Source organism: Ailuropoda melanoleuca, chromosome 9 (genome assembly GCF_002007445.2).
Source record: "Ailuropoda melanoleuca isolate Jingjing chromosome 9, ASM200744v2, whole genome shotgun sequence".
Taxonomy (NCBI): Eukaryota; Metazoa; Chordata; class Mammalia; order Carnivora; family Ursidae; genus Ailuropoda; species Ailuropoda melanoleuca.
The window spans coordinates 30,060,856-30,086,924 of NC_048226.1; the positions used below are offsets into that span (position 1 = coordinate 30,060,856).

The 26,069-nt window shown below is 56.2% G+C and overlaps 1 protein-coding gene across 1 annotated transcript in view; it reads right to left on the bottom strand.

Annotated features, from left to right (window-relative positions):
* Positions 1-26,069, bottom strand: part of CCDC33 (coiled-coil domain containing 33) — a 90,948-nt gene that overhangs the window by 26,770 nt on the left and 38,109 nt on the right. Inside the window, exon 11 of the mRNA XM_019803518.2 lies at positions 16,291-16,485. Within this exon, the coding sequence (XP_019659077.2) occupies positions 16,291-16,485 (195 nt within the window). The remainder of the gene's footprint in view (positions 1-16,290; positions 16,486-26,069) is intronic.

Genomic DNA, 26,069 nt, shown 5'->3' on the forward strand with positions numbered 1-26,069 from the left:
GTGAGCCTCCATAGCTCAAGCACTCGGCCGCCGCTGTACCCATTCTGCGGAGGAGGGGAGGCGCCGCTGTACCCATTCTGCGGAGGAGGGGAGTGAGGCGCCGCTGTACCCATTCTGCGGAGGAGGGGAGTGAGGCAGGACGGGGTCAGGGCACTTGTCTCAGCGGGAGAGCTGGCTCCTGAGTCCACACTCTTCACTTCCTGCTCCGAGCCCGGCGCTGGCCCCCTGTCCCCAACTGGCCTTCCAGCCCGTGAGGGCAGGGCTCACGTTCTCTGCTTCCTCACTAAGGCTGGACCTCCCAGCTCAGTGGAACTCAGGGCAGGCCACACAGCCAGCGGTCCCCATTGGCTGCTGGGCTCCCCACCCCCCATGCAGGTCCCAGGCCTGGCTCCTACATCTGGAGGCTTCCTGAACAGTCGGTCCCTGCACAAGAGCTCTGGCACAGCGGCGGGGAGAAGAGACGGGGACTGTGATGGTCAATAGCCTTGCTTCTGGCGTGTTGTCGGATTTCCGCACCCTGCCTAGCTGTGGGCCTCTGCGCCAGCCGAGGACGGGGCTCATGGGCACCCGGGTTCTGGGTCCCTGTACGTGGGCTGTGTGGGGCCTGAGATGCCAGTACCTGGAGGCCCAGCATGTGCCAAGCAAGCATGGGTCCCCATTTCTAGCAGAAATGCCACCAGTGGGCCAGAAACGCTTTGGCAGACCTGAGCCTGCCCCCTCCCCTCCCACCACCCCACCAAATCAGCCCCCTGTGCCTTGGCGGGACACTTGGAGCTGTCTGTGGCAGAGGACTCACGGGTTCCTGCGATGGGCCCAGGACAGGGGCCGACTGGGGGCGGGTGGGCAGGGAGCCAGGTAAAGCCCCCTCCTTGTGTGGCTCCCCAGGCGTGTGCTGCATTTGGCCCTAGTGAGTCTACGGCCCACCTGAGACTCCATGACTCTGTCGGTGTGCAGCCAGAGCAACGGGGGGGGGGGGGCACCTTCCATATATGGAGGACCATGAGTACTGCCCTTCCCCCAACCCAGGCCAGGATGCTGGGGGCCCTCCAGTTCAACACACACTCTCTAGTAGCCCCATTTGGGTACCAGGGGTACGGAGGTGACCGAGGCTTGGAGACGCTCACATCGTAGTGTTTGTGNGCCGGGCGGGGGGGGGGGGGGGGGGCACCTTCCATATATGGAGGACCATGAGTACTGCCCTTCCCCCAACCCAGGCCAGGATGCTGGGGGCCCTCCAGTTCAACACACACTCTCTAGTAGCCCCATTTGGGTACCAGGGGTACGGAGGTGACCGAGGCTTGGAGACGCTCACATCGTAGTGTTTGTGGCAGCAGGCTCAGAGTGATACGATCTGTCAGTATGGTAAGGGCGGTAGTTGGGGTGTCCCTCGGCCAGCCCCCTTCACACCCTGAGGTTCAGGCAGAGGTGTAAAGGAGGCCATCCCAGAAGGAGTTTGGGAATGGGTTTGAAGGCTAAGAGTTTGCCAGGTGATAAAGGAGTGAGGAAGGGGTGCATTTGGGGCAAGGGCAAAGGCGTGATGGTTAGAGGCAGCCTGGCACCTGGGGGAAGTGTAGACAGACAGTGAGGACGCGTGGCGAGGAGGGGTGGTGGGAGATGAAGCTGGCGTGGCTTCAGGGCCTAGTCGCGGGGCACTGAATGCCTGGCCAAGGCCCCAGTGTGGAGTCTGTTATAGTCAGGTGAGGTGGGCTGGGCTGGAGCTAGATACTGAGGATGAATTTCCAAAGATAAGTCCCAGGATGAGGCCTCGTTTCCTTGCGAACACGCCCAGCGTGCTTCGCAGGTCACCAGAGCCCAGAGAGGGCGAGAGGTTGCCCAGCCCCCCACAGTACTGTCATGGCAGAGCCAGCTGGGCAGTCATGCCCCCCGCGTCGGGAAAGCCAGGCCATCTCAAGAATCCGTGCTGGGAGCTGGAGGCACAGTCCAGCAGGGCTGGAAGCTGCCGAGACCCTTCTGTAGGCGAGAGCAGCTCTGAGAGGAGTAGGGTTGGGATGCCGGCCGCCAAGAGCCTTGGGAAGCAGAGACGGCCCAGGGCAGGCATGGTTAGGAGGCTGCCTTCACTCAGCTGTCTCGGTGGACCATCTGCCTGGCATCCCGGCCCCCAGGCCATGCCCATCCTGCTCTGGGGGCTGCCCAAGTCTAGACCTCTGGACGCACCCCCCTACCCTTGACTCATGCTACTCAAGAGAAACAGACTTGGCAGGGGCTTCTCGGCCCCCTCCAACTCAGTGATGTCACTGTTCTGGGAACAGGCTCCTTCCCACCCTCAGCCTGTGGGAGCCAAAGCCGGGACCAGAACCAGAGCCCTGCCTCTCAGCCCCCAGGGGCAGCCAGCCTGCCAGGGCACGGCTTGCCTGGGGTCTGGGGGATTTCTCTGGAGGGCAAGGCCCTGCCCGGTGGGGTCAGGCTCCGAGGGATTCTGCCAGGGCCTTGGACTGAGCATAGCTCCCCAGGGTGAGGAGGAAGGGGTGTGAAGGGAGATGAAGGAAGAGAAGTCTTGGCCGCACCTTCGGGAGTCCTAGACTGAGGGAGGAGACAGGGCCCCACCCTGAGGAGCCCCGGTCTGAGGGGGGTGCCGTGGCCCTGCTCTGGAGCACAGCTGAGAAGGAGGCAGGACACATACATACCCGATAAGGACGCATGAAAAGAACAGATGGTGCCAACAAGGGCAAATTAATTGAGCGAAGCCTGTGTACATAGGCGCTGCGAACAGGCGGCCTGATGGCCCGGGAGAGGCTGGGGGGGGGGCAGGGCAAGGAGCGGGGAGAAGCTGTAACGAGCACTTATCGATGTCTCCGTGGATCTGCAGCCAAAGCACGGCTATTGACAAAGCCTGTCTATAAATCTCCCGGCCGCGTCTCCAGGAACCTTAATTATGGGGCCTCATTACCCCTCACACCTCTAGGCACAGGGGACCAGCCGGGCGGCTGCTGACACTGAGGCGGTGCCGTGACAGCCAGGCTGAACCCCTGCAGCCAGAGATGCCCCGCTGGGATGCGTAGGGGGACACAACCAAGAGTCCCGGGCCCCGCGGGGCTGACGGAGCTCAGCCTCCAGGCCAAGGGCACGGCCCTGCAGACTTTGGAGCCAGGGAGCTCAGGGCTCACACTCCAGTTAGTGTTGACTCTGGCAAGCACTTTGCCCCTCTGAGCCTCAGTTTCATCATCCGTACAGTGGGGAGAGGGCCGTGGTGAAGTGTGAGCTGGCAAAGTCTGTCCGGGGTCGAGCACAGTGCCTGGCACCAATGGGTGTGTAACACGCACCCCTCCCCTCTCCCCTTGCTCACCCTGCCTGAAGCTCCCGCGGGACAGCAAAGCAGCCCCGGGGGCCAGGAGCTGGCCTGGACCACACTTGTCAGCATCATATAAAGCCACTTTCTTCTTCTTCTTCCTTTATAGTTCTTATTTAAGTAGCTTCCACACCCAGCACGGAGCCCAACGTGGGGCCTGAACTCACAACCCTGAGATCAAGACCTGAGCTGAGATTAAGAGCTGGATGTTCCACGGACTGAGCCACCCAGGCGTCCCTCATTTAAAGCCACTTTCTGAGCAGGTTGGAGTGGCACAAAAACAAGGCCTCTCCGTAGTCATGTCTGAACACAGATAAAACACGAACATTGTTCCAATCACGAAAATGCCCAGACAGCAGCCTTCCCTGGCCAAACTGAGCGCCTGCTGCTTCTTTACCAAGGACCGTCTGAGCCCTCTTTTGTCCCTCCTGCCTCTGGATGAGAATTAGCTCACCTCCTGAGACCATCCAACCAGAGCCAAGCCCTGTGTCCTCGAACCCTCCCCCAAATCACTCCCTTGAGCTGGATCCTTCCAACACACCCTTCCTGATGCCTACCCCCCACCCTCACCCCTTGGTCACAACGAATCAAGAAACCCAACTCAATTTGATCACAGGTGTGCTCTTGGCTATCTTTGGCTGGAGGGACTGGGATTTGAGGGCAGAGCACCTGTCTCTTTGGATTCTTGTCTTCTCCAGGTGTGAATTCTAAGCTATTTTCAACCCCCACCCCTTTCATCATTTCTGTGAAGGTGTGTGTGCTCCTTTGGCCCATTCTTCGTCCCCTCCTCAAGCCCCAGAGCTGGGCTGCAGCGAGGCGAGCGGGGGCGGGGGGGGGAGGTCCCCGGGGGCCACCTGCCAGGTCTCTGGTGTGGCGGAAGGAGCCCCAGGGAGGACATCTGTGTATCTGGAGGGATCCAAGGAGGCTTGAGCTGAGGGAGGGACAGTGGATGGAGGAGGGACTGCGGAGCTGGAGCTCCCTCTTTCTCAGCGCTCACCGTAGCCCCTGGAAAGCCAGCACTGGACAGTCAATGGAAAGGGAGGGTCTTCTGCTCCAAATGTGCAGGCCTGGTGAGCTGGAATGAGCAGACTCCCAGGGGCTTTCTGGAGGGGAGATGGCATGGCTGGGCCATCCTGTAAGGTACTTGCGGTTTGGACAAGGGTAGGTCCCCGTCCCTGGGGGCATACCTACTTTGTCTCTGCCTCTCCAGCCCCACCTAGATTCTTTCTCAGGGGCCATTATGTCCTCTCCTCACCCCCATTCTCATTGGCTGGACCTTTTCTGGCTGGTTTGTCCCTCCCGCCTCCAGTGTAGGCGAGCACATTCGCCCTAGCCTTGAGTTTCTGCCAGCCTTCACAAAGTGTTTCTGCTTTCAGACTCCTGGGCACTGCTTCTGGAAACCCATGTGCTACCCTTTGCCTTTGGAGACTACAGCCTTATGGCAGTTGGTCCCTTCAGAGACCCTTCGCACCTGGCTTGTCACCCAGCCTCTCCTGGCTACTTTTCCCCCTCTTGACTCACCCTCTCCCGTGAATCCTTCTGGGCCCAGACATTCACAACACAGGTAGTAGTGAGGGGCCGGGGTTCTCCCATTGCCTGGGTCCCCCCCCTTCAGTCTCCTGGGATGCCTGTGTCCCTGCCCACCTCTGTCCCAGGCTTCAGTCTCAGAATCCATATCCCGATTAGCCAGACCGTCTGCATTCAGCCAGCCTTCACTCCTGCCTCAGGACCAGCCCCCCAGAGTTTTTAAGCTCCTCTCCCACTTTTCAGGTCCAGGTCCTAGGCCCCTCCTGCCAAGATGGCAGTGAAATCCTTAGCTGGGCAGAGGACTTGGAGAGGTAGGGCAGAGACCCATACAGAGTGGGAGTGGATTCCCCAAGGGAGGTTGTCTGATGGGAGGGTCTTGGAGGGGCTGAGAGGGTTGGAATCTAGCCTCTAACTGCCACCCCCCCTACACTGTTCTCTTCACCTTGCTGTGAATGATAAGACACCAGAGGCCCTTCACAACTCATAGGCCCTCTCCAGGCACCACGGGACTTTTGCAGGCAGCCCTCAGGGTAAAGGTTACCATCATCCCATTTCACGGCCGGAAAGACCGAGCTTCTTGTAGGTGCTGGCTGGGACCTGAGCAGAAAGCAAACTCCCCGCCTCCGACTCAGACCTGTCATCTCCCTGGGTTATGTGGCTGCTTTGGAAGGAGCACTTTATGCATTTCTTGGGCACATTTACTGAGCACCTACTGTGTGCCAGGAACCTGGGGTGGGCATGCAGGAGGGAACATGAGGCAGGCAGAGGAGAAGAGCCAAGGCTTGAAACTGTGAGTGGATGCCATGGGGTTAGGCATCGGTAGGATATCCTGGGTTGGGGCACAGACTTCAGAGGTCACGGGGGCAGCGGGCTGAGGGACTCATGCTGCAGGCGAGGGAGCCACAGACAGGTTTAGGGAAGGGGCAACACCTAGATTTGTGCTTTGGATAGGTTTCCTGCTGGCTATGTCCTAGAATGGAGGGGGCCAAGTACGCAGGAGGGCCCCATCTGGGCTGTCAGCTCCTGGTCTCTGAGCCAGCTTGCTGAGGGACCCCCCCACCCACATAAAGGAGAGGGAGGGAACTTCCTCTCAGCCTCCATAAGGCTCTCCCCACTGCAAAGCAGGGCTCTCCACGCAGCCAGAGGAGGGAGAGTGAGATGCCTGCAGTCTTCCAAAACTGTCCTCCACAGGCGTCCAGCCACCAGGCCCTTGCCCTTGCTGGCCCTTCCAAATCCCCAGACCACTAGTCAGCCACCCCCCGAGGGCCACTGTGCCGGGGTGGATTTGCATATCTGAGAGTGAAAAACACTGCTGCAGGGGCTGCTGAGCCCCCCTTTTGTCTGTTTGAGTAAGAGCTGGCTAAAGGCTGAAGGATAATTAGTCCCCCGTGGGCAATGCTGTCCCCCCTCCTTGAAGATTTAAAGGCACAGCCCACCTACTCAGCCCGTTTCTCCGCCCCCCCCACAGTTCCCCTGTGCTCCAGCGCCTCTCCTGCAGCCCCTCCGCCTCCTCCACGCAGTCCTGGTGGCTGCAGAAGGGACGTCTGCTGCGCAGGAGCCGATGAATGGGCATTTTATCTGATTAAACTGGGAGTGAACTGGCCCTTCTCTATTATCTTTGGACCTGATTGGATATTTAACACCAAATGTATTGTGTGTGTGTGTGTGTGTGTGCACGCACGCGCACGTGCACAGACTGGGCTTTTCTATTCCATGTCAGGAGGAAATTGGATTGTACTGAAAAGCATTTAATCGGAGCTCGAGAGTACAGCGTCGTAGGGTCACTGTGCTGGGGGAGGGGCTTTTCTGCCCTTAGCCTTGGACAAGCAGGGCCCCTGCCTTGGGCCCTGTGTGTTAGAGGGTCCTGCTCTGGCCGTCTCAGGGCTGCCACCTTCCCTGTGGGCTGACCCGAGCCGAAGCACCCTTCCAGACCACAGCCCCACCTGAGACCCCGGAAATCCCCCCTACTCCCAGGGCCTGTTCGCCTGAAGACAATGTGAAAGGTCTCATATGGTCATTGGACCCTTAAGGTATGGGACAGAAACAACCTGGTTAGCGGTGAAGCGGACGTCTCCTAGGATATGGGGGACTAGGAGCAGGGGCTGGGAGCTGCTCTCCTCATGTTGCCAGGGGCCAATGTGGAATCTGGGAATTCTCTTCTATTGGTGAAGAAAGAATAGAACATGTTTAATGGTTTGTTAGCTATAGCTTAATTGATAACTTTTCATTATTTGGGGTTCAGACATATGGTGTGTAGACCTCTCTGCCTATACTCTCAAAGGTTTGGGGTGGGCCTGGGGAGGGGACCTGCAGCCCCAGAGCTCTGTTATGGTCTTTTACCAGCAAACTGAGGCAGCCCTCCCACCCAGACAGATGGACTGGGAATGGATGAGTCGAGCTCACCAGGCTGTTGAGTTCTGAGTCACGAGGCCCCGCCAGGCAGCTGCAGGAGCAGGCACGGGGCCCCTGTGCTGGACCAATGAATGCTCTCCCTCAGTCTTGCCCTAGGATCCTGGGAGGGCTACTGAGCTTCCCGCACTTTCCCCAACTGTAAGGTGGGGATGATAACTGTCTGCCCTTCATCAGGTTGGTGCAAGGAGGAAATGAGATTATGATGAAAGTTCTGGGAGCAGAGTAAGAGCTCACTAAAGATTGATGGATATAATTGGTATTATTAAAAGAATGGGCTAAGCTGGCAGTTTGCAGAAGGAATGAGCCCCATTTCCCAGGTGTCACCCTGGGTTTCTGTAGTCCCTCCTACCCTCACCAATCGATGCTTCAAGCCCTCAGCAATTTATGGCCTCATCATCATGGCTTTATTTACCGAGAGAGCCACACTTCTGCCCCCCACACCCCGTGTTTGATCAGGAGCTGAGATGGGCAGTGACAGAGGGCGGTGCCAGCCGTCTCGCTAAGGAGCAGAGCTAGAGGTCATCCTATCTCCATCTGCCTTATTTGTCCGATGAAAGAGGAAATCAACAAGACCACGCCCCTCACTCCACAGAGGGGAGGGGGGCAGCCCAGGCGACTGCTCAGGTCAGCGGCAGATCAGAATCCGACCCAGGTCTCTAGGTGCCCCTCCTATCCCATGCTCCCTGGGCTGTTAATTTTCTTGCTCCTCTGGTGGGGGGTTCTGCCCCAGTGGGCCCCTCATCCACATCTCCTCTCAGCCTGATCTTTGGGTGCTTGGGGCAGGCCCTGATTTGGCCAACCCTCTGTCCCGTCTATTCCTCAGTCCTCACATCCACGCCTTAAGACTTCCTCATCTCTCACTGCAGGAATGCATTCTTCCCATTTTACAGAAAAAGAAACTGAGGTCCTAGCTTAAGGACTAGTTTGGAAGGAAGGGACTAGCTTGAGGGCCCCACAGTGCCTCTTGGTGAGACCCCAGCCCAGGGTCCCACCTGGGAGAGAGATATGGAGACAGACAGACACACAGACACAGACACGTAGGTAATTTCAACTCCACAGATTCCTCTTACAGGAACAAGTTCACTAGCCTGTACTTTTCTACCAGCAAATCAAAGATCCGTCATGACTTTCAGACTAATAACCACTGAAGACTAATGTCTGGGGGGCGGGGTGCGGTGGGGGTTAGGGTTAGGTACACTCCCCCTGTGCCCCCATAATCCCGAGCAGACTGCACCCCAGTCCTGGCCACCCTCTTGCATGGATTCCCGATGTGTCTCTCCTGCTGAATTGGGGCTTCCTGAGGACAGGGACTTTTGTGGGGAGTTATCTTTATGTCACTGTCACTGAGCTCGGGATGTGCTTCCGGAGAAGGGTCAGAGGGACAGGCCTGGGTGAGGTGTGCTGCTCCTCCCTTCCCCACCCCTCCCTGGCTCGGAGGGTCCACGAACACGGCGACTATTAATATGCCTCCTGCAAAGTTTCCTGCATTGCCATCCACTCTCTCGTTACTCCTCTCCAAAGCCTCAGCTGTCGGGTACGGGGAGAGTATTCCCTCCACGCAACAGAAGAGACAGGCCCAGAGAGGTGCCATGATTTACCCAAGGTCACACAGTTCTTGAGTGGTGGAGACGGGACTCAACTCTGCTTCAGCTGCACAGATGAGAGGGCTCTGCAGGGCAAGGTAACAGGCTGTGGCACACAGCACAAGTGCAAAAAGCTGGCCGAATGAATGAATGAATGCCTGTGCCAGACTACAAAGTCAACAGGGAAGGAGAGAGGCAGCTCGAGGTCCATGGGAGTGGGGGAGCACTTGACATTTGTTCTCTGTGCCCCCTTCTTGGCTCCTCCAGCACTCTCGTTCTTGGGGCAGCCCCTGAGGCTGGTGCCCCCTTTCCTGCCAGCCTCCCCATGCTGTCTCACTCCCCTTGGCCCCTGCAGACTCCTCCCCAGCTGGGCTGGGAGGCTTTGTCATTGGAAGTGTGCCTCCCCTTCCAGATCCAATCCCTAATGTCTGTGGGGCCTGCGACAGGAGGCCTAAGAGGAGGCTCTCAGCATGTGCCACCCTCCCTCCCCGAACGGCCATCCCCTGGGCCTATCCGGGCTTCTCCCTGAAAGTACTCCACTCTGGGGAGGATGGACTTTGAGAAGAGGCCTGCGTGGTTCTCTGAGCAGGGACCCCTGGGGTCTTGGATACCCAGAAAGTGATCTAGAACTGTGGGCCTTGGGCTCTAGGGCACATTTACTAAACCCCACAGACCCTTGCCCTATGAGAGGGGGGAGACGAGTATGGGGGAAGGCCGGGAAGGACCCTCTGAATCATCTAAGGATGGTACCCCCCCATCTGGTCTAATAACCCTGTTCCATGGGCCTGGGGGCCCTTTCCTGGGGCCAACGTCACTTGCCCCTCTGGTCAAGTTGATCAGGAAGACAAGTGCAATCCACCGGCCAGTGGCTTTCCCTGGCCGGGCAGCACCGGGCTCCCCACCTGCTCCAGGGACCAGGCAAGGGGTGGTGTGCCCACAAGTGTGTGAGTATGTGGAGTGGGGGAGGGCAGCTGGCCTGCGGGGGGCCTTGCTCAGCGCTCACACACACCAAGAGACAATAAATCGACACTTAATCTCTCTGCAAATTGAAACGGAGCCGTAAATATCTGCTGCGTCCCAGCCGCTGAGTTATGAGTCTTGTTTATTAATCTCTTTAGTCCCAGGTGATGGATGGGGGAGGAGAATGGCCCACCAGAGACTGGGAGGGTGGGGGCACAGAGGGGAGAGGAGTGGGCCAGGGGTCTGGGAACAGCCCTTCTGGAGAAAGGGTCAGAGGGCGGAGGTCTACAGGACCCGTGCCTCCCCCCGCCCCTCACCCCCGGCTTCCCCCGCCATCTCAAAGGGCCCATGCACGGTCCTAAGCCTCCCACACAGCGGACAGCCCTTCCGTTTCCAACGCACTGCCCTCCGCTCTTGTTAATCCTCCTTGCAGCCTCGAGAGGGGGACAGGGGAGAGTATTCCTGCCACTTAACAATGAGGAGACCGGCACAGAAAGGTGGCGTGATTTTCCAAGGTCACACAGCTCTTGAGTGGTGGGGACCAGAGTCTGCTAGGGCACGTGGAGAGAAGGGGAGGAGGGGCTGCAGGGGGGCCGAGAACACGGCACCTGTAAGATGGTCTCCTTATTGCTTCCTTCTCACCTTTCTCCCCTCCCTCCCTTCTTCAAACGCCAGTGGGCTTGCCCTCTCTCTCTCCGTGTGTATGTGTAGGAACTGGTGGAAGAAAAGGACAGAGGAGCTGGTGAGGGTCTCAGCTGAGCCCGGGAGCTGGGACAGCTGCACACTCCAAGATCTGTGTTTAGGACCCCTCTCCCCCCAGTGCCAGCCACTGGGCTCAAGCTGAGGGGTCTCAGGAGTGCAGGGGAGGAGCTGGGGAGGGCTGGTGTGGGGTGGGTGTGACATGGTGCTTGTGTGATGAACGTATGCCCCTTCCTGGTCCTCTGGCCAGGTGGACAGGACAGGGGTGCTTACAGAAGCGACAGGACAGAAGACAGACCCGGCAAACTGGGGCCAGGGGCACTGGGCAGTGGAGCGGGGGACTACAGAGAGTGAGGGGCTGGTGCAAGAGGGATAAGGTGACAGCCATGTTTTGGAAATGTGTCTGGTGGTTTGTGTGGCATGGGCGGGAGGGGACACTGAGTCAGGCGCATTCGGTTGGAGGCTGTTGAGGTAGGCGCCAGATGGCTCTGTGTTCTCCCTCTCTCTCTCTGATTCTCTTGTGTTTTCTCTGCCTTTTGTGGCCCAAAGTATCGGGGCCTCCTGGTGGGGCTCAGACACAGGCCCTGGGCGATCTGCCTCCCACGTTGGGCTCAATATCACTCCGGCTTCTGGGGGCCAACCCCAGGCTCCGGGGCTTTGTGACCCCATCACCCCAGACGGCCATTCCTGCAAGTCACCGACACACGGGTGGTGTCATACTCAGGTAACTACAGCCAGGACCCATCACCTGCCACCAGGTGGTGCCTTGGGAGCGGGCCTGCTCTGAGCTTCTCAACAGCACCAGCCGGCAGACCTCATCCTGTGGGGGGGGGGGGGGGGGGGAGGGTGCTCCAGGGCAGGACCAAGGCTCTGGTCACAGCACAGGAGCCCGGAGGAGGGGAGAACTCCANCAAACACCACGCGCCGGCCAACCCCATCCTGGGGGGGGGGGGGGGAGGGTGCTCCAGGGCAGGACCAAGGCTCTGGTCACAGCACAGGAGCCCGGAGGAGGGGAGAACTCCAGAACATCTGCTCCAACCTCTGCTGACAGAGGAAGGACCTGGGGCCCAGAGGGAGGAAGGGAGTTCAAGCTCACTTCAAGGAGGTGGTGAGAGCTCTGTGAGAGCAGGGGACAGTGCGGAGCGGGGCTGGGTGGGCAGAGGGCGTATGCCCTGTCGCTGAGGGTGTGGCAACTGTGAAGGGAGCAGGGCTGGGTGGGGAGGGCCCAGGCCGTGCAGGGTGACCCTCTTCCTGGTTCACCTGAGTCTGTCTCTGATGTAGCACTGCAAGTCCTATGGCTCGGGGACCCCCTTGGTCCTGGGCAAACAGGGATGGCTGGACGCCCTCGGGCCACTCCAGGCAGGCACACAGGACCCCGCTCCCAGGTATCTCTGCTGCACCGCCGGCCTCTCCTCTGTCCCATCTGGCCCTATGGGGCAGTTAAAGCAGGGTAAGCAGCTCTCCTGTGTTCCAGGCTCAGGGACACAGTGCTCAGAACCACCCTGGGAAGTTGTGGCAGAGCCAGCCCCTGTCCACCTGCCTGGGGGGACCCTGGGCTGGGAAGTCTGCCCTCCTGTGGTCTCAACCCCACCTCTGCTGCTGTGCGACCTGACAGACGGCCTTCCTTCCTCTCCTCGCCCATGAAATGGGGCCCTCTTTCTTGGGGGAAATGTCCAGAGGAACTGAAGTCAGCCTACCACCCTTAGGAGAGATTAAAGGGGGTGGTCCAGGGGGGGAAGTGAAGTTAAAGAAATGAGGATCCAAGGATCATTCTGGGGTCCAGCAGACTTAGGAAAGGGAGAGAGACAAAAGCTGCACTCAGAGGAGGGCGGGCTTGTGGGGACCACGATGGGGAGAGATGGAGGGAGGGGGAAAGGCTTTCAAAGAGAGAATGAAAGGAATGAGTTATTCCAGTGTGGTGAGGTTGGAAAAACTCCACTGAATCTTTAAACAACCTTTGTCAATTATTCATCTGCTGCTATGAGGGCCCTCTGGTCTGCCACAAATCTCTGAGCACAGGAGGGAAAAAGGGAGGAAGGGAGGGAGGGAAACAGAGGGAGTCAGAGAGAGAAAGCCAGAGAATTAGAAAGAAATTGAGAAAACTAAAGAAAGGCAGGAGCAGGGAGAGGCAGAAATGGAGGGAGGGTGGGGAGAGAGAGAGAGAGAGAGAGAGGAAAAAGGAGGTGTGGGGGGGGCGAATGGAGGTAGCGAGGGGGAGAGAAGAGGGTAAAGGCCCTGTGCTAGAACTTCTGCACTACGAACAACACGGAACACACACCTCTTGCATAGCAACCGAGTACTTCTGCCTCCTCCAGGAAGCCTTCCTTGCTCCTCTCTCTTTATTGAGGGCTCACTAGGTGTGCCCAGCAATGCTGGGTAAGTGTGGCACTTAAGAAGATAAACGGTCTTGGCCTTGAGCCTTTGCCATTTATCCCTTGCCAAATATTTCCTGTGTGCCTGCTCTGTGTCGCTCTGTTGTTTCTTGGAGTGTGGCTCGCCGCTGCCTGCTGGGAACTTCCAGGGATCAGGGCCTTGGCCTCTTCCTGCACCACCCTCCCGCCTGCACAGCTGGACACAGCACTGGACACCCGGCAGGGGTGGGGGGTTCTGGGTTTATGGCAGGCTGGAGGAATTGCTGAGGTCGCCACCGCCGGGGAATGCGGGATCCGGGTACACGACGGGGCGCTTTACAAGCCCTCTGCGAATGGAACCAGCCCCTCATCTTCCCTGCTCTTGACATTGCCTGGCTCAGCATGAGGTGGGCTCGAGGAGGGGGGTGTAGGGGTGAAGGGGAGTGCTTGCAAGGTATGTAATGTTTGGGAGTTGCCATGCGCAAGACGAACCTTAACGACGCACTCTTCACACTCAAAAGCCCACTTCTTCCAAAAAGACTCCCTGGGTTGCTCAGAAGGGAGGTGGAAGTTTCCTCCAGCTCTGCCAAGCCCTACACCTGACCTGAGACCACACCCTCGGGACCCTGGTCCCAGGGGGTCCACTCAGGACAGGCGCTTCGCACCACGTGGACAAAGCGGCACTTGAGAGGCGTGTGTTAAAACCAGTCCAAGATGGGAGACCTGGCTGGCCTGCAGCTGGGAACGAAGCGGACCCAAGGGAGCACTAGGGGAAGGAAGCCTGGGAGGGCTCGGGGGGGCTACAGAGCTGGGAGTGGCAGGCCTCCCCTCTCCCTTCCCAAGGTGCTCCTTTCTCCAGAAAATGTTCAATTTCCTATTAAGCCAGAGTAGGCTCTGAAGTGACCCAGAGGCAAAATTGTTTCTTGGGCTCTGGGGACCTCACTACAAGACCAGACAGACAAACTCCAGGAATCGGGTGCTGCTGAGAGGCTCACAGTCTGAGCGCAGCGGCGGAGCGAAGAGGGAGGCCAGTGGTCGCTGGCTCACCGCCCAACCACGGCCATGTCACTGGGCACCCACTGCCGGCCCCCCAGGCTCTGCTGCTGACCGCACATGGGGATGGTGCCAGGTGCCAGTGCCACCCCGCTGTGTGCCTGTGTTGGTCGAGTATCTTCTCCTGCCCTGTGACTCTGTGTGCAGCTTCTGCGCTACCATGTTCTGTGTCTGCGTGTCCTACTGTACTGTCCTGCGTGGTGGAGTCACGTCACAGGGCTGGGCTCTGTCGCTGAGCCCCCATACACCACTGCCCCCTGACTGCATTTCGGCACTTGTCAGTTTGTCTCTTGTTTGCATGAGCTGGTCTATTGCTATGTAATTTCGTGTGGTTGCTATGGAACGGTGACCCATGGCTACATGGCCACCTGTGATTTCACGGAGCTGCACACTGTTGTTACCCAGCCACGGTCTATTGCTTGGGACGGGGCTCTGCTAGGCATGTGGATGTCTGGGTCCTGCCCGGGTCCATGCAAGCTCTGGTGAGCGGGTAGGAGCTGGAGCTGGGGGCTGGGTCTCCAGGACGACCTCGGGCAAAGGATCAGAGGCGGGAAAAGCTGGATGGTAAATCTGAGCAGAGAGAGACAAAGAGAGAGAGAGAGAGACAGAGAGAGAGAAGGAGGAAGGGACACACGATGGGCTGGAGGACTGAAGGCAGGGTTGGGAGGGAAAATGGAGTGGATCCAAGAGTCAGGAACCAGGAGGGGACAGGCTGGGCCCGACACAGGCTGTGATGGGGAAGGGGGAAGGGCAGGCCCAGTGTACTGAATACTGCGTGAGAGTCTGAGGGAGTCCGTGCTGTCAGGTTGGCTGAACAGCGCAGGGCTGGGTGCGCAGGCCTCCGCACCTATCTGTTTTCCCCTGGTTAGAACCAAGGCAACATGGGAGAATGGGGTCAGGGTCACCCCACCTCAGGGCCTCCTCATTGCCATCTTTCATCAAATTAGGAGAGTGGACTACATGCTCTCTAAGCTTCTTGCTAATGGCCTTGCTGTCCAGCCAGGGCTTCCATTACATGGCCCAGTAAGTATTCACCAGCATCTTGCCAGGTGCCCAGCAAGGGGGAGGGTGGAGGGACCAGCCCACCGACAGGTGTGCTGGGTGATTCCGGAGGCGGCGTGCTTCTCTGGACACATGCGCCCAACTCACAGCCGCTCTCATCGCCTGTGGGTATAGGGGAGCCCTAAGCCCCCTTGCATGTGCTCAGAGCCTTCCAGAATCTTGTCTTAGTGCCCTTGGGCCTTTATTTCTCTTCCTCCCCTCCGTTGCTCACAGCGGTTACTTGACCTCTTGCTCAAGAGCAGGTCCTGCTCTTGGCTAACCTGCTGCAGGCCGGTGCCGCCTCTGAGGGCTGAATCCTTAGGACAAGGCGAAGACGGACCACGGGCACTATTCATGCTGCTGAAGTCTCCAAAGACAAGGTCTGAATGTTTATTTTTAACCCAATTGAGAGCTAAGCTGGCAAGTCAACCCTGAGTGCTGCTTTCCCAAGGGGCAGAGGTGAGAGATGGGTGTGTAGAAGGTGGCCCATGGGAGCGCTGGCGCCTGCTCCGGGGTGGGAGCATCCTGGGCACCCCCAGCATACAGCAACCTTTCCTACTCATCTGATGCGACATGTTCCAGAAAGGTGCAGAAGTGCCAGGGGAAGATGCGGAGGTTTTCGGTGGAGAGGGGAAGGTCCGGAGAGGGGGAGCCCCGGGGCTTCCCTAGGGGCCAGTGGCCTCGGCTGGGGCCTTTCCTCAGGATCTTTCTGAGCAGCGTTCCCCATGGGACCCGCTGTGGAAGAAGGGAGGAAGCCGCACATGAATTCACCCGTGGTACCCCAAGTGGGGACTCTGGCTGGACTGTCTTTTGGTGGCCAATTCTTTACTTCTCTGCATTAAGGGGCCAGGACCCAGCACTGACCCCTCACCAAATTAAGACACCACCTTGGCCACCTTCACCAACCCTTTCCCAGGCCCTGTTCAACCACTGCTCCCATGACCAAGGACACAGACCCTGTGACCAAAGATGGCGCCCTCCTTTCTTTGAGCCTCAATCTCCTCTTTGAGAAATTTAAACTAATGACTCAGAGGGGCTTCCCCTTACCCAGGGGACATGCTCCTGAGAAAGTTCTGGGTTGATCACTACTTGAATCAATGGATCCCTGTCTTACAAGTGTTGTAAGGGTTTGCTTTGAAGGAAATTGTGTGGGAGTTCCATTCGAAACATGAAGAAACTCTGTGAAATGAAAAATCCACACCTTCCACCAGTTTAGTTTGGGGGTGAGTCACATACAGAGTGTGCCTGAAGGGAGGTCTCCTTGCCACCTGAGGCGTGAACCAGGTGACAGTCAAAGCCCTTCCCTGTGACCCCTATGGCCGCTCTGGCCCTCCCAGCACTGGGTGGAGACACTCACCATTTCATGGGACATCCTGGGCATCTGAGGCTCTATCTCTGTTTCCTCAGAGTTAGATGTGCTGGAGTCCATCGTAGAGTGCACGGTGGCCTTGGACCAGGACTCACGGATGGTACCCAGCTTCTCATCTAAGATCTTGGGGTCCAGGATGGGCAGAACCTGGCTGTTGTTTGGTGTCAAGAAGTTTTCCGGCTTCTGGGAAGAGAAGGTGCAAAGAAACTTCTGGGCCTCTCTACCACAATTGTCTTTCTAGACCCCCCAAGCCGCTCCTCTTCATGGCTCAGGGAGCCCTGCATGCCTGGCCCCTGTCTACCACCTACCACCTGCCCCCCCCCTTGCTCCCTGGGGTCTTACCACACTGTCCTGGCCATCCCTCCAACAAGCCAACCTCTCCTGCCTCAGGGCCTTTCCCTCTGCTGTGCTCTCTGCTCAGATAGCCTCACGCGTCTTTACACGGCTGTCCTCTTCTCGTCGTTCAGATTTCAGCCCAGACGCGATCTTCCCAGAGAGGCCCTCGCCTTCAAGAGAGAGGCCCATCCTCTCTAAAGTCACCCTCCAATATATGCTCCAGTCACATTATCCTGTTTTACTGCTCACAGTTCTTAACTCTACCAGAAAATTAGACTTGCAAAAACTGATTTTGCTTGTTTACAGTCTGCCTCCCTCTGATCCCCACACTAGAGCGCAAGTGACAAGTAAGCAGAGACTTTGTTTATCCCCAGTGTCTGCCTCATTGTACGTGCTCAATAACTATTTGTCACAGGAATAACCACACTGTGCCATCCAAGACTCTCACATTTGGTACAGTAACCACAGCCTCGAACCTCGCCGGGCCTCTTTGCCACCCTTTGCTGGGGAGATTTCTTTTCCATTCCACGCCTGCCGTTAGCCTCCCACCTATCACCTGTTCAACAGTCTCCTCTCTCTACTCTGCTGGGCCTCCTCCTTGTCCTCCCAGGTTCTTTTTCCTCTTCTCGTCTCCCCTTGGCATGACTGTAGCTCTCATCTCTGCTGGTCTAGAACTCAACGCCACTCAGATCCCAGCCTCTCCAGGAAATCTGGATGGCCACCACCCACACCTGCTCAAAGCTGTTCTGGGGTCTTCCAGCCCTGAAGCTAGCTCTCTCTGCTCTCACATGGCTCTCTAATGCCAGGCTCATTTGCCACTTTTGTTTTTCTGCCCAAACTTTAAGTTTCCTGGGCTTAGGGACACGTGTGATGCTCCCTTTGAGGAGAGGTTATTTTAAAGCTCTCTTGGAAACCCGCGGTCAGCCCTAACACATGCATGTTGTTCAAAACTGTAGGGACCTCAGAGCTGACCTTCTACCCTATATCAGTTGTTGGAATTCTGTCTTGGCCACGGAGCAGATAAATATGCCACAGTCTGTGCTAGAAGCAAACAGAACAATGGGCACAGTGCCAGCCAGCACAGGATGAGCTCAGGGTTAGAGGTGCCTGAATGTCTGACCCTGAACAAACAGAGGAAGACCAAGTACGGGTGGGCCTCTCTTGAAGTGGACACTATATAAAAACCCACACGTATGAACCGGATAAATCAGGACAAGCACCCTTCACTTTACCACTTGGATCCTTTAAATAATGACTCCCTTTTAAATAAAATTTTGTATGCAGAAGTTCATGGGGCGCCTGGGTGGCTCCGTCAGTTAACGTCTGACTCTTGGTTTTGGCTCAGGTCATGATCTCAGGGTTGTGAGATCGAGCCCCACATTGGGCTCTGTGTTAGGTAGAGAGTCTGCTGTAAAGACTCCCTCTCCCTCTGCCCCTCCTTCCCCTGCTCTGTCTGTCTGTCTCTCCCTAATAAATAAATAAATAAAGTCTTCTAAGAAAAATAAAATTTGGTATGCAGAAATTCATTAACATGAAGTCTCTTCAGGCTTATGTCAGTAGAGTAAGGGATAGTCATGCAAGGACAGAGGTATCCAGTCCAGGGTGGGCCTCATCTCCCACCCACCCTGTCAGGTGGGTACAAGGACAGATCATTCCGAAGAGAAAGCAGCTATAAGAAGGTTCTTGGAAGGAGAAGAATGAAGCCTTGAGTGGGACCTTAAGGTTGATTTTGGCACCTATTGTACTTCATAACCAAAACTCCTGGGCCTGTTTTGTCCCTGGGCTTCAGGCCTGGCTATCTCTCTCACCTGCCTCTCCCAGTGGCTATGGTTTAGGGAGGTCAAGGTTCAATGACAGGCTCCCCACTGAACACACCAGTGGCTCTGTACAGCATCTGAGTCAGGTGGTTTGGGGTTGTTTTGTTGTCCCTGCGTTTTAGATAGGAAAAAGCCCCACATGTGTCTGCTGCTCAGAACAGCTGAACACCAGACTGGCTGGAGCAGGAGAACTACAGAACGCATACCGGATGGACGCGTGGGTAGATGGATATGAGAGAGAACGAAGGAGAGAACAACTAGCCAGTGCAACAACGAACTCCCCATTGGCCAGGTGGCCCCTGGGACTGGGGCGAGATGCTGATTCAGGACCTGTAATGACATCTTTCCTCATTTCCAGGCAGAAAGCCAATCTCACTGCCCTGGATTTCATAGACTGCCATCTAATCCAGTTAGGGGAGGAAGTGGAAGTAATGAAATCAAGGGAGAGGTCTCCAGAGGTGCCCCATCAGCTCTGAAAGCAGGGACACACTGCAGAGGGAATCCCTTCCCCCATTGCCTGTCTCCCTCACATCTACCCTGTGTGGGCCCAGCTGGATAAATTCAGTGACCCAGAGCTGACATGTCTTGGGCCCCTGATCAGAGCTGGGCACTTACCAGATACTTAAAAAAAAATTTTTTTTTTCAAAAGAAAGGCAGATCATCACACGTGGCGCCTCATTTGGATGTGTCTGGAGCCTTGGAAGCTTGACTAGCCTATGTCCTCCTGCAGCTGGACCCTGAGAGCTTCTTTGGAAGTTCTAGCAAGGGAGGGCAGCAACTCGTACACCCTTGACGGAAGAACAGTCCTCCTCTAACTACAGAGCACAGCTTCCAGATGGATGCATGCAGAGCAGGAGGGAGAAAGGGGACCCCTGCCGAGCCAGCCAGATCAGCTGAATCAACCCTGGTGATCAATGGGGTGAGAGATGTTGCAGCCAGATCACCCTCACATCCACTCACCAGGTACTTTTACCTGGATTCTGAAATTATGTATAATTCATTTACCTTTTCATCACCAAAACAAGATTAAAATGACACTGACCCCTCAGTCCAGACCAGTGACTTCACCTTGTCAGTCTCTGGTAGGCAGGTTGTAGGGGGAGGATGTTCTCAAAAGGCTGGAAGGAAAGGCCGAGTATTTATGGATGTCAACTCTTCTGCTCCTTCTGACCCCTAGCTGCTCTTCCTGTAGCCCCTGCCTGACTCAGTGGATCTTCTCTGCTCTGCCCTCTCCATGGCTGGCCCTGGACTGTATCTGTTCCCACAGCTGTTTCATGCTAGTACCTCCCCACCTCTCACACCCATCCTTGCAGGACTCCTGCCCACAATTCTAATCCCCTCCTTTAATCAACTTTGCCAGGATCAATCCTGGTCTGGGAGTTGAGGGCAAGTGAGTGGGTGACTTTTATAGAATAATCTTTAGATTCCCATATAGTAGAAGCCCCAAAGGGAGGTCCAGAGGCAGTTGCTCTTGTCATATGAGCTAAGTGGCACCAAGAGGCTCACAATACCCCACACAGTGCCTAACTTCTCCTTAACATTGTCTATATAGACTGCTCAGCTTCGGTCTGCCCACATTGTGGGGAGGCAGTTGTGCCCTCTCTTCCTTGCTTCTCATGGGAAAGGAGCTTAATCTGGGGCTACAAGAAGGGGCCAGGGTGCTCAAAATGGTGGGTGGTCAGGTTGGAGGATAGGGGAGGGGGATAATGCTAAAATGAGGATGAGGAGAGGGTAGGGCCTGGGGGACTAACTCCTCCCTATTTAAGCCCAGGCTTACCGAGCTCTCCCCTTTTCTTCCAGGTGGGGGTGGAGGCTGCTATCCCACCCCACAAGCCTGCCTGTTTGTTTTTCTATTTGGCAGGCCTTGCCCTGCTGGCTGAGGCAGCTTGGGGCTGACAAGTGGCCCCTCACTCTGTGGTTCCGTGGCTGCAGCATGTCCTGCTTCATTAGGGCTGTAATTGGAGACCTACTTTGAAAGCTCAGAGCGATGCACAACCATGCACTGCCTCAGACTCGCTGCGCAGCCCACCACTCCTTGTGCTGCCGCAGCTGCCCCACACCACGTGAGTGTCATGGTGGAGAGAAGACTCCCCTTCCTCATGCCTCTCAGCCCTTGCTGTTGCCTGCAGAGGAGGGTCTGTTGAGACAGACCAGGCCAATAGCATCACAGGCTCGAGGCTTCTTGGGTCACCTGTTTCCTCCTCCTCCCCTAACATCTTCTGCCTCCCTCCTACCCACTCCATCCCCTAGATCCCTGATCATGCAAAATGCAACAGTTCGAGCCTGCCCTGGCAATTGCAGACTAGCCAGGATGCAGCTGCTGTCCTTGGTGCTGAAAGCGCCCGCCTTCCGGCCTGCCCGCCTCTCGCCCCGCCCTGAGCCTTCCCGCTGGAGCGCACAGGCTCTTAATTCAATTAGCTGGCCCTGAACCCTCCCCAGGGAACCCGGAGCGGAAACTGACAAATTCTGTTTAACAAAGACATTTGTCCCCCGCCCCGCTGGCCTTGGGCTCTGCCCGCCTGTATCCCGCTCATTAGGTATCTAACAAAGTGCGTCCCAAGAAATCTGCTTCCAATCGCTAGTAATTCAGGAGGCCTGATGCAATTTTCTCCCTGATAAGGGTGTCTCGCCCGCTGGCAAGCACCATAATGAGCCCTGTGCAGCAGCTCCCCGATCAGTCACTGCTTTGTCATTTCCTGTGGCCCCAGTTGTAGGTTCTTATCTCCTCAGCTGAAGGCGAGGCTCAGAAAATGGGGGCCCTCCAAGAAGGTTTGCTGCCTCCCATGCATATTGCAAGCCTCATTATGGCATCCTGCATGGTCTTGCAGCTGCAGTGGAGCTCGAAGCTCTGAGTCTGTCTGCCAGCAAAGAAGGGTCTAAGTGTTAATCCTCATTGGGGCCTTAATTCATTCTCCAGGAAATGGTTTCAGAGGGTTAATCTAAAAGCAAGTTGTGGGGTCAGGGGACGGGTGCCAGTGATAAGGATATTTTAAAATTCTGGCAAGGATTTTAGTATTAAATAAAGCCCTGCCTATAGCTCACTGGACAGTCTGTGGGCTCACTCGTGTGAGTTTGGAATCTGGGCTTTCTGCATTTAATCTTTCCCATTGGGTCTCCCTATTTACATCTAAAGAGAGCTTTCCAACATATAGGTCAGATCACATCTTGCTGCCGCCCAAAGACTTTCCTTAGCTTTGAACCACTTTGAACCACCGCCAAAGTCTAAACCCTGCATCCTGGCATCCAGGTCCTCCACGGTGTAGGCCCCATCTAACTCTCCAGTCTCACTTCCCACAACAGCCTCCATATGTCCCAAGTGCTTCAGATACCATTTTGCTTCCATGCCTTTGCACCTGCCTTCTGCCTGAATCACCCTTGCTTTGCCAATTTTCAAGCCACTCTTTGAGGCAGAGTTCAAACCATTCTTTTCTGTGACTCTTCCCCTGACCTTTGTATGCTCAATGCACTTCAACAAGAACCCTTAGCAAAATGGGTGGTAACGATCTGTCAGGGTGCTTTACTGCTTGGCACAGGTTAGGGACCTAAAGAATGGCTAATGAATTCATGCCTGAATGACCTTGGATGGAGCCGGGGTGCATCTGGTTTGTCTGAAGAGAAGTCTAGGCTATGGTAGTGTGGCTTTGAGATGTGGAGAAACCCAAGAGCAGCCTCCACTGTCTGAATGGTTTGGTCTGGAAGTTTTGCCCTCTCTCCTCCCCTCCCTCTTCTTCAATGTACCAATTGTGCATTGGGCTCACGGGAGAGCAGAGCTGGCCAGGGGAGGCCCAGATGTCCAGCTGCCTGAGCCATCCCTGTATCCTGACTCAAGACACTCCATCTCTGGCTGGGAGTCACGGGCTCACATTCTCAAGGCAGCAGAGTCCTGTGTTGGTGAGGCATCTGGAAGGAGCCTGCAGTACGGCTCTTGGTCTAGCCCTGCCCACTCATAGGCCAGGAAGCAGGTCTTCACTTCTCCTCCACAGCCCCCAGCTCAAGGCAGGGTACACTGGGGACTTCAGCAAATCTGGCCCCTAGAGAGATGATTGTCTGTCTGTTCTCCATTTCTTCATTCCCTGAAAAATTGTGTGAGACCAAATGTGGGGCTGGTGATGTTTATCTTCAGTGCTTGACAAGGCCTCCTGATGTCCTTATGGATGTGAATCTGGTGGAGCGGCTGTCACGAGGGGCGGGCGCGGAGTGATGGATTAGCAAGGCTCCATTGTTTCCCTCCCCCAGGAACCCTGTCCTCATCTCTGACGAGTTCAGCACGTTTGTCAGCAACTACATTTACACATGCTCCTTCATTCCATTTTCACTGCATTCCTGATGGGTAGGGATCACAACTCCCTTCTGTGGATGAGGAAGGTGGGTCTCAGGGTGGCTAAGATCAGTGGAAGATCCGGGATTCAAACCCAGACCTGCAGATGCACAGTTTGTGTAGGGGCCGTACGTGGAGTGGAAGGGACGACAGGCAGGGTTTTGTGAGGCCGTGGAAGACGAATCCTGGATCCATCATCGTCCTTGTGGTAGTGTTTTCCGAGCTGGAGTCTTGGGGGTGGGGACAGAACCCTCCAGAGGACGGAACCAACCAGGGAGGCTCTTGTGCCATCCTGAAAGCCAGGCCTTCCAGGCAGCTCTGCTGGTGAGGCAATGGGGGCAGGTTTGTGTTGGGGCTTCTCTGAGGACCAGCTCAGGGCTTTCATATGTGGCTTTCAAAGAAATTTATAAAAATTCGTCAAAAGCCAGCATGATTCTGCCTATCCCCTGCCCTCCCCTCCACATTTGTTAAAACAGCCACTTGTCCCCACTTTGGTCTGGTCTCCAGAGAGCTTTGTAACTGATTTGAATAAAAACACCAGGGCAGCCCTGTGCATGGCTTGGAAGACATGCCCCGCCTCTCCCTGCGAGAACAGGGAAGGGGGAGGGTCAGACAGGACTGTGGGAGCTGCCCCTTCCCCCAGTGGGTGGCAGCAGGTGCCACCTCCTACTCTCCTCAAAGGCACCCACCCTGTGCCAAAATCCAAGGAAACCCACAGGTTTCAAGACCTCCCAGCCTCTCTCAGGGTTGTGGGCTAAGAAGGAGGCAGCCACCCATGTGAGGGGCCCCATTTTTGCCTGGTGCCCTGGTCCTCTGCCTGGGTAAGACTGGATTCCAAATCCCAGCCTGAGAAGGCACGCTGTTGCCAAACACTCAGACTACTGCATAGACTTGTCCCACCTTGCGGGAGGCACGTTTCCATGCGAGGAGGCAGGGACTGGCACAAGGAGCACCTATCATGTGCATGCTGGGCTCCAATCCACATGGGTCAGCCTAGAAAACTTGCTCAGTGTGGGCTTCACTTCAAAGCGGTTGCCTGCAAGCTGGAGGGCACCCAGGATGCTGCAGGATCTTGACACCAGTTCATTAAAAGAGGCAGACTGCTTAGCCTGGAGAAGCACAGACTCCTGGGGGACCAGATCGCACTCTTCAAAGAGCAGAGGCCAACATCAGAGGGAGAATGGAGGAGAGATGGGGTTATTCGTATATGTACATGCGGAGCAGCCATAGGCTTATGGATTCTTAGGGCCAAATGGACCCCCCAAGGCCAACCCCCACTGTATGTACAATAAAGGGAAGTTGGCCGTCTATAGGCAGGTGTCCATTTTTTAAGTTTTTGTGAATCTGTGTGAGGTTATCCAGCAGATCACTCTAAGCAGAGGTGTCTGTAGAGAAGTCCCATCAGGGGGACCCATCACCAGCAGAACCAGCTTCAAGCACAATATCCCAAACCAGGAGACCACTCCATCCTGCCATTCACAGAAACCACAGGCTTTGGATGGCTGACCACATGCCAGTGTCCCCACAACCAGCAGGGAGGCTTACCAAGGTCACACTGCAGCCCCAGATGGCAGAGCCAGGAGCCTGGGGGTGCAGAAAGGGTGGGCTCAGTGTGAGGTGGTCATTTCTATCTGTTGTGGCTGTGGAGCCACGGGACAGGGTGTGTTTGGTGGTAGTGAGCTGCCTGTCACTTGTTCACACAGAGCAAGAGTAAGACCATCTGTGGTGGTGTTGTGAAGGAGAATCCTGTCCAGGGTGGGCTGTTGAGAGACACCTCTGTGGTCTCTGCCTATTTGGAAATTCCACAGCATTCTTGTTCTCAGAGCTCTGAGAACGCGTGATGGGGAAGCAGTGGGTGTGGGGAGACGGTGTTCACCCAAACCTCAATGAACCAGGATACCCTGTCCGTCTGGCAGAGGCCCAGGAGAAAGAGGATATGTCCTCACCAGGGAGGTACCCAAACAGGGCATGCGGATTTATTTCTCCCGAAGCATCACCTTTCAGTAGCACATCTGACTGTGCGGTGAGGAATTGCCCTTAAGATGGAATTGTTAGTCACAGGGACGAGGGGCCCCGAGAGGCCCATTATCCAAGCTCCCCCGCCCCCAGCCGGAGTGTCCACAGGACTCTGAGATCCCAGGCTACGGGCGGTGGCTCATGGAGCTTTGAGCAAAGTTTGATTCGAAAGATGGCAGAAGCCTGGGGACCAGGCTGGAACGCAGACATGATGGCCAGGTACCTTCCACCACGGATTTGCAGATGGCGTCTTAGGTAGGACCGTAAGAGGAAAGGAATTCAGAGCCTGTCAGGGGTTTGCTATGACGGGCTTTCATCAGGCCTCTTACCAGGAGCAGCTGTCTGCTCATGAACTGACTTGCTCATTGTGTGGTCCACCCTCCCTGCTCTCTAAGAGCGCAAACTTTATGAGGATGTGTAAGATCCCTAAAACCAGGACAGTATCTGCTACCTAGCAGGGGCCCAGAGTTTGCAGTGGCACAGAGGACCTCGGTGCTGTGACAGTGAGGGCGGTGGTGAGGGATGGAGGCAGGGGGTAGGCCCTCCACACTCAGCTGCCATGCCATCCACTTGTTCATCCCTTCTCAACACACTCCCACTACCCTGTAGAGAGAAGGATGCCAAGAGGTCTCAGACTCGAGCAGAGAGCCATGTCCAAGCCCGATGAGGGTGAACTCAAGGCTGACGGGCTCCATGGCTGCCGGCCCCTCCCTCTCCTCCTTGCAATCCACTTTTCCACGGGGCGGCCGACATTCTAGTCCTCATCGCATACATGTGGAATAAAAGAATGAACGGCGGGTGCCCTGACTGCAAGGACATATGCCGAGCCCACCACATTAGCCCCAAAATTGGAGTTCAAGATTCTAGAATCAAAGCGAGTCAGTTGTTGGCCAATTCACAGATAGTGTCACCAAGGAGGAGTTTAGCCACAAAGAGATGTATCTTCTGTGTGTGCCAACGCAGGTGTGAAAACGTCTGTGTGTCAGCTTGCCTGTGTGTGTGTGACCATGTGTCTGTGCATTAAGTGTGTGTGCCCATGCAAAGGGGTGTGTGTGTGCCCGTGTGTGCCTGTCTGTGCCTACGGGGCTGTCTGCATGGGGGTATCGCACACGGTGGTGTGAGAGAGCGTGCATGGGTGGCACCGGGTGTGTGCTGAATGCTTGGCTGAGAATCTGAATTTCCTCTGGTATGATCTTCCCGGTGCACACCCAATCTTGATCCCTTTCTTTTCCTTTCTTCTCGGAAATCCATTACTGAAAGGTTTTTTTTACCCGCCTCCG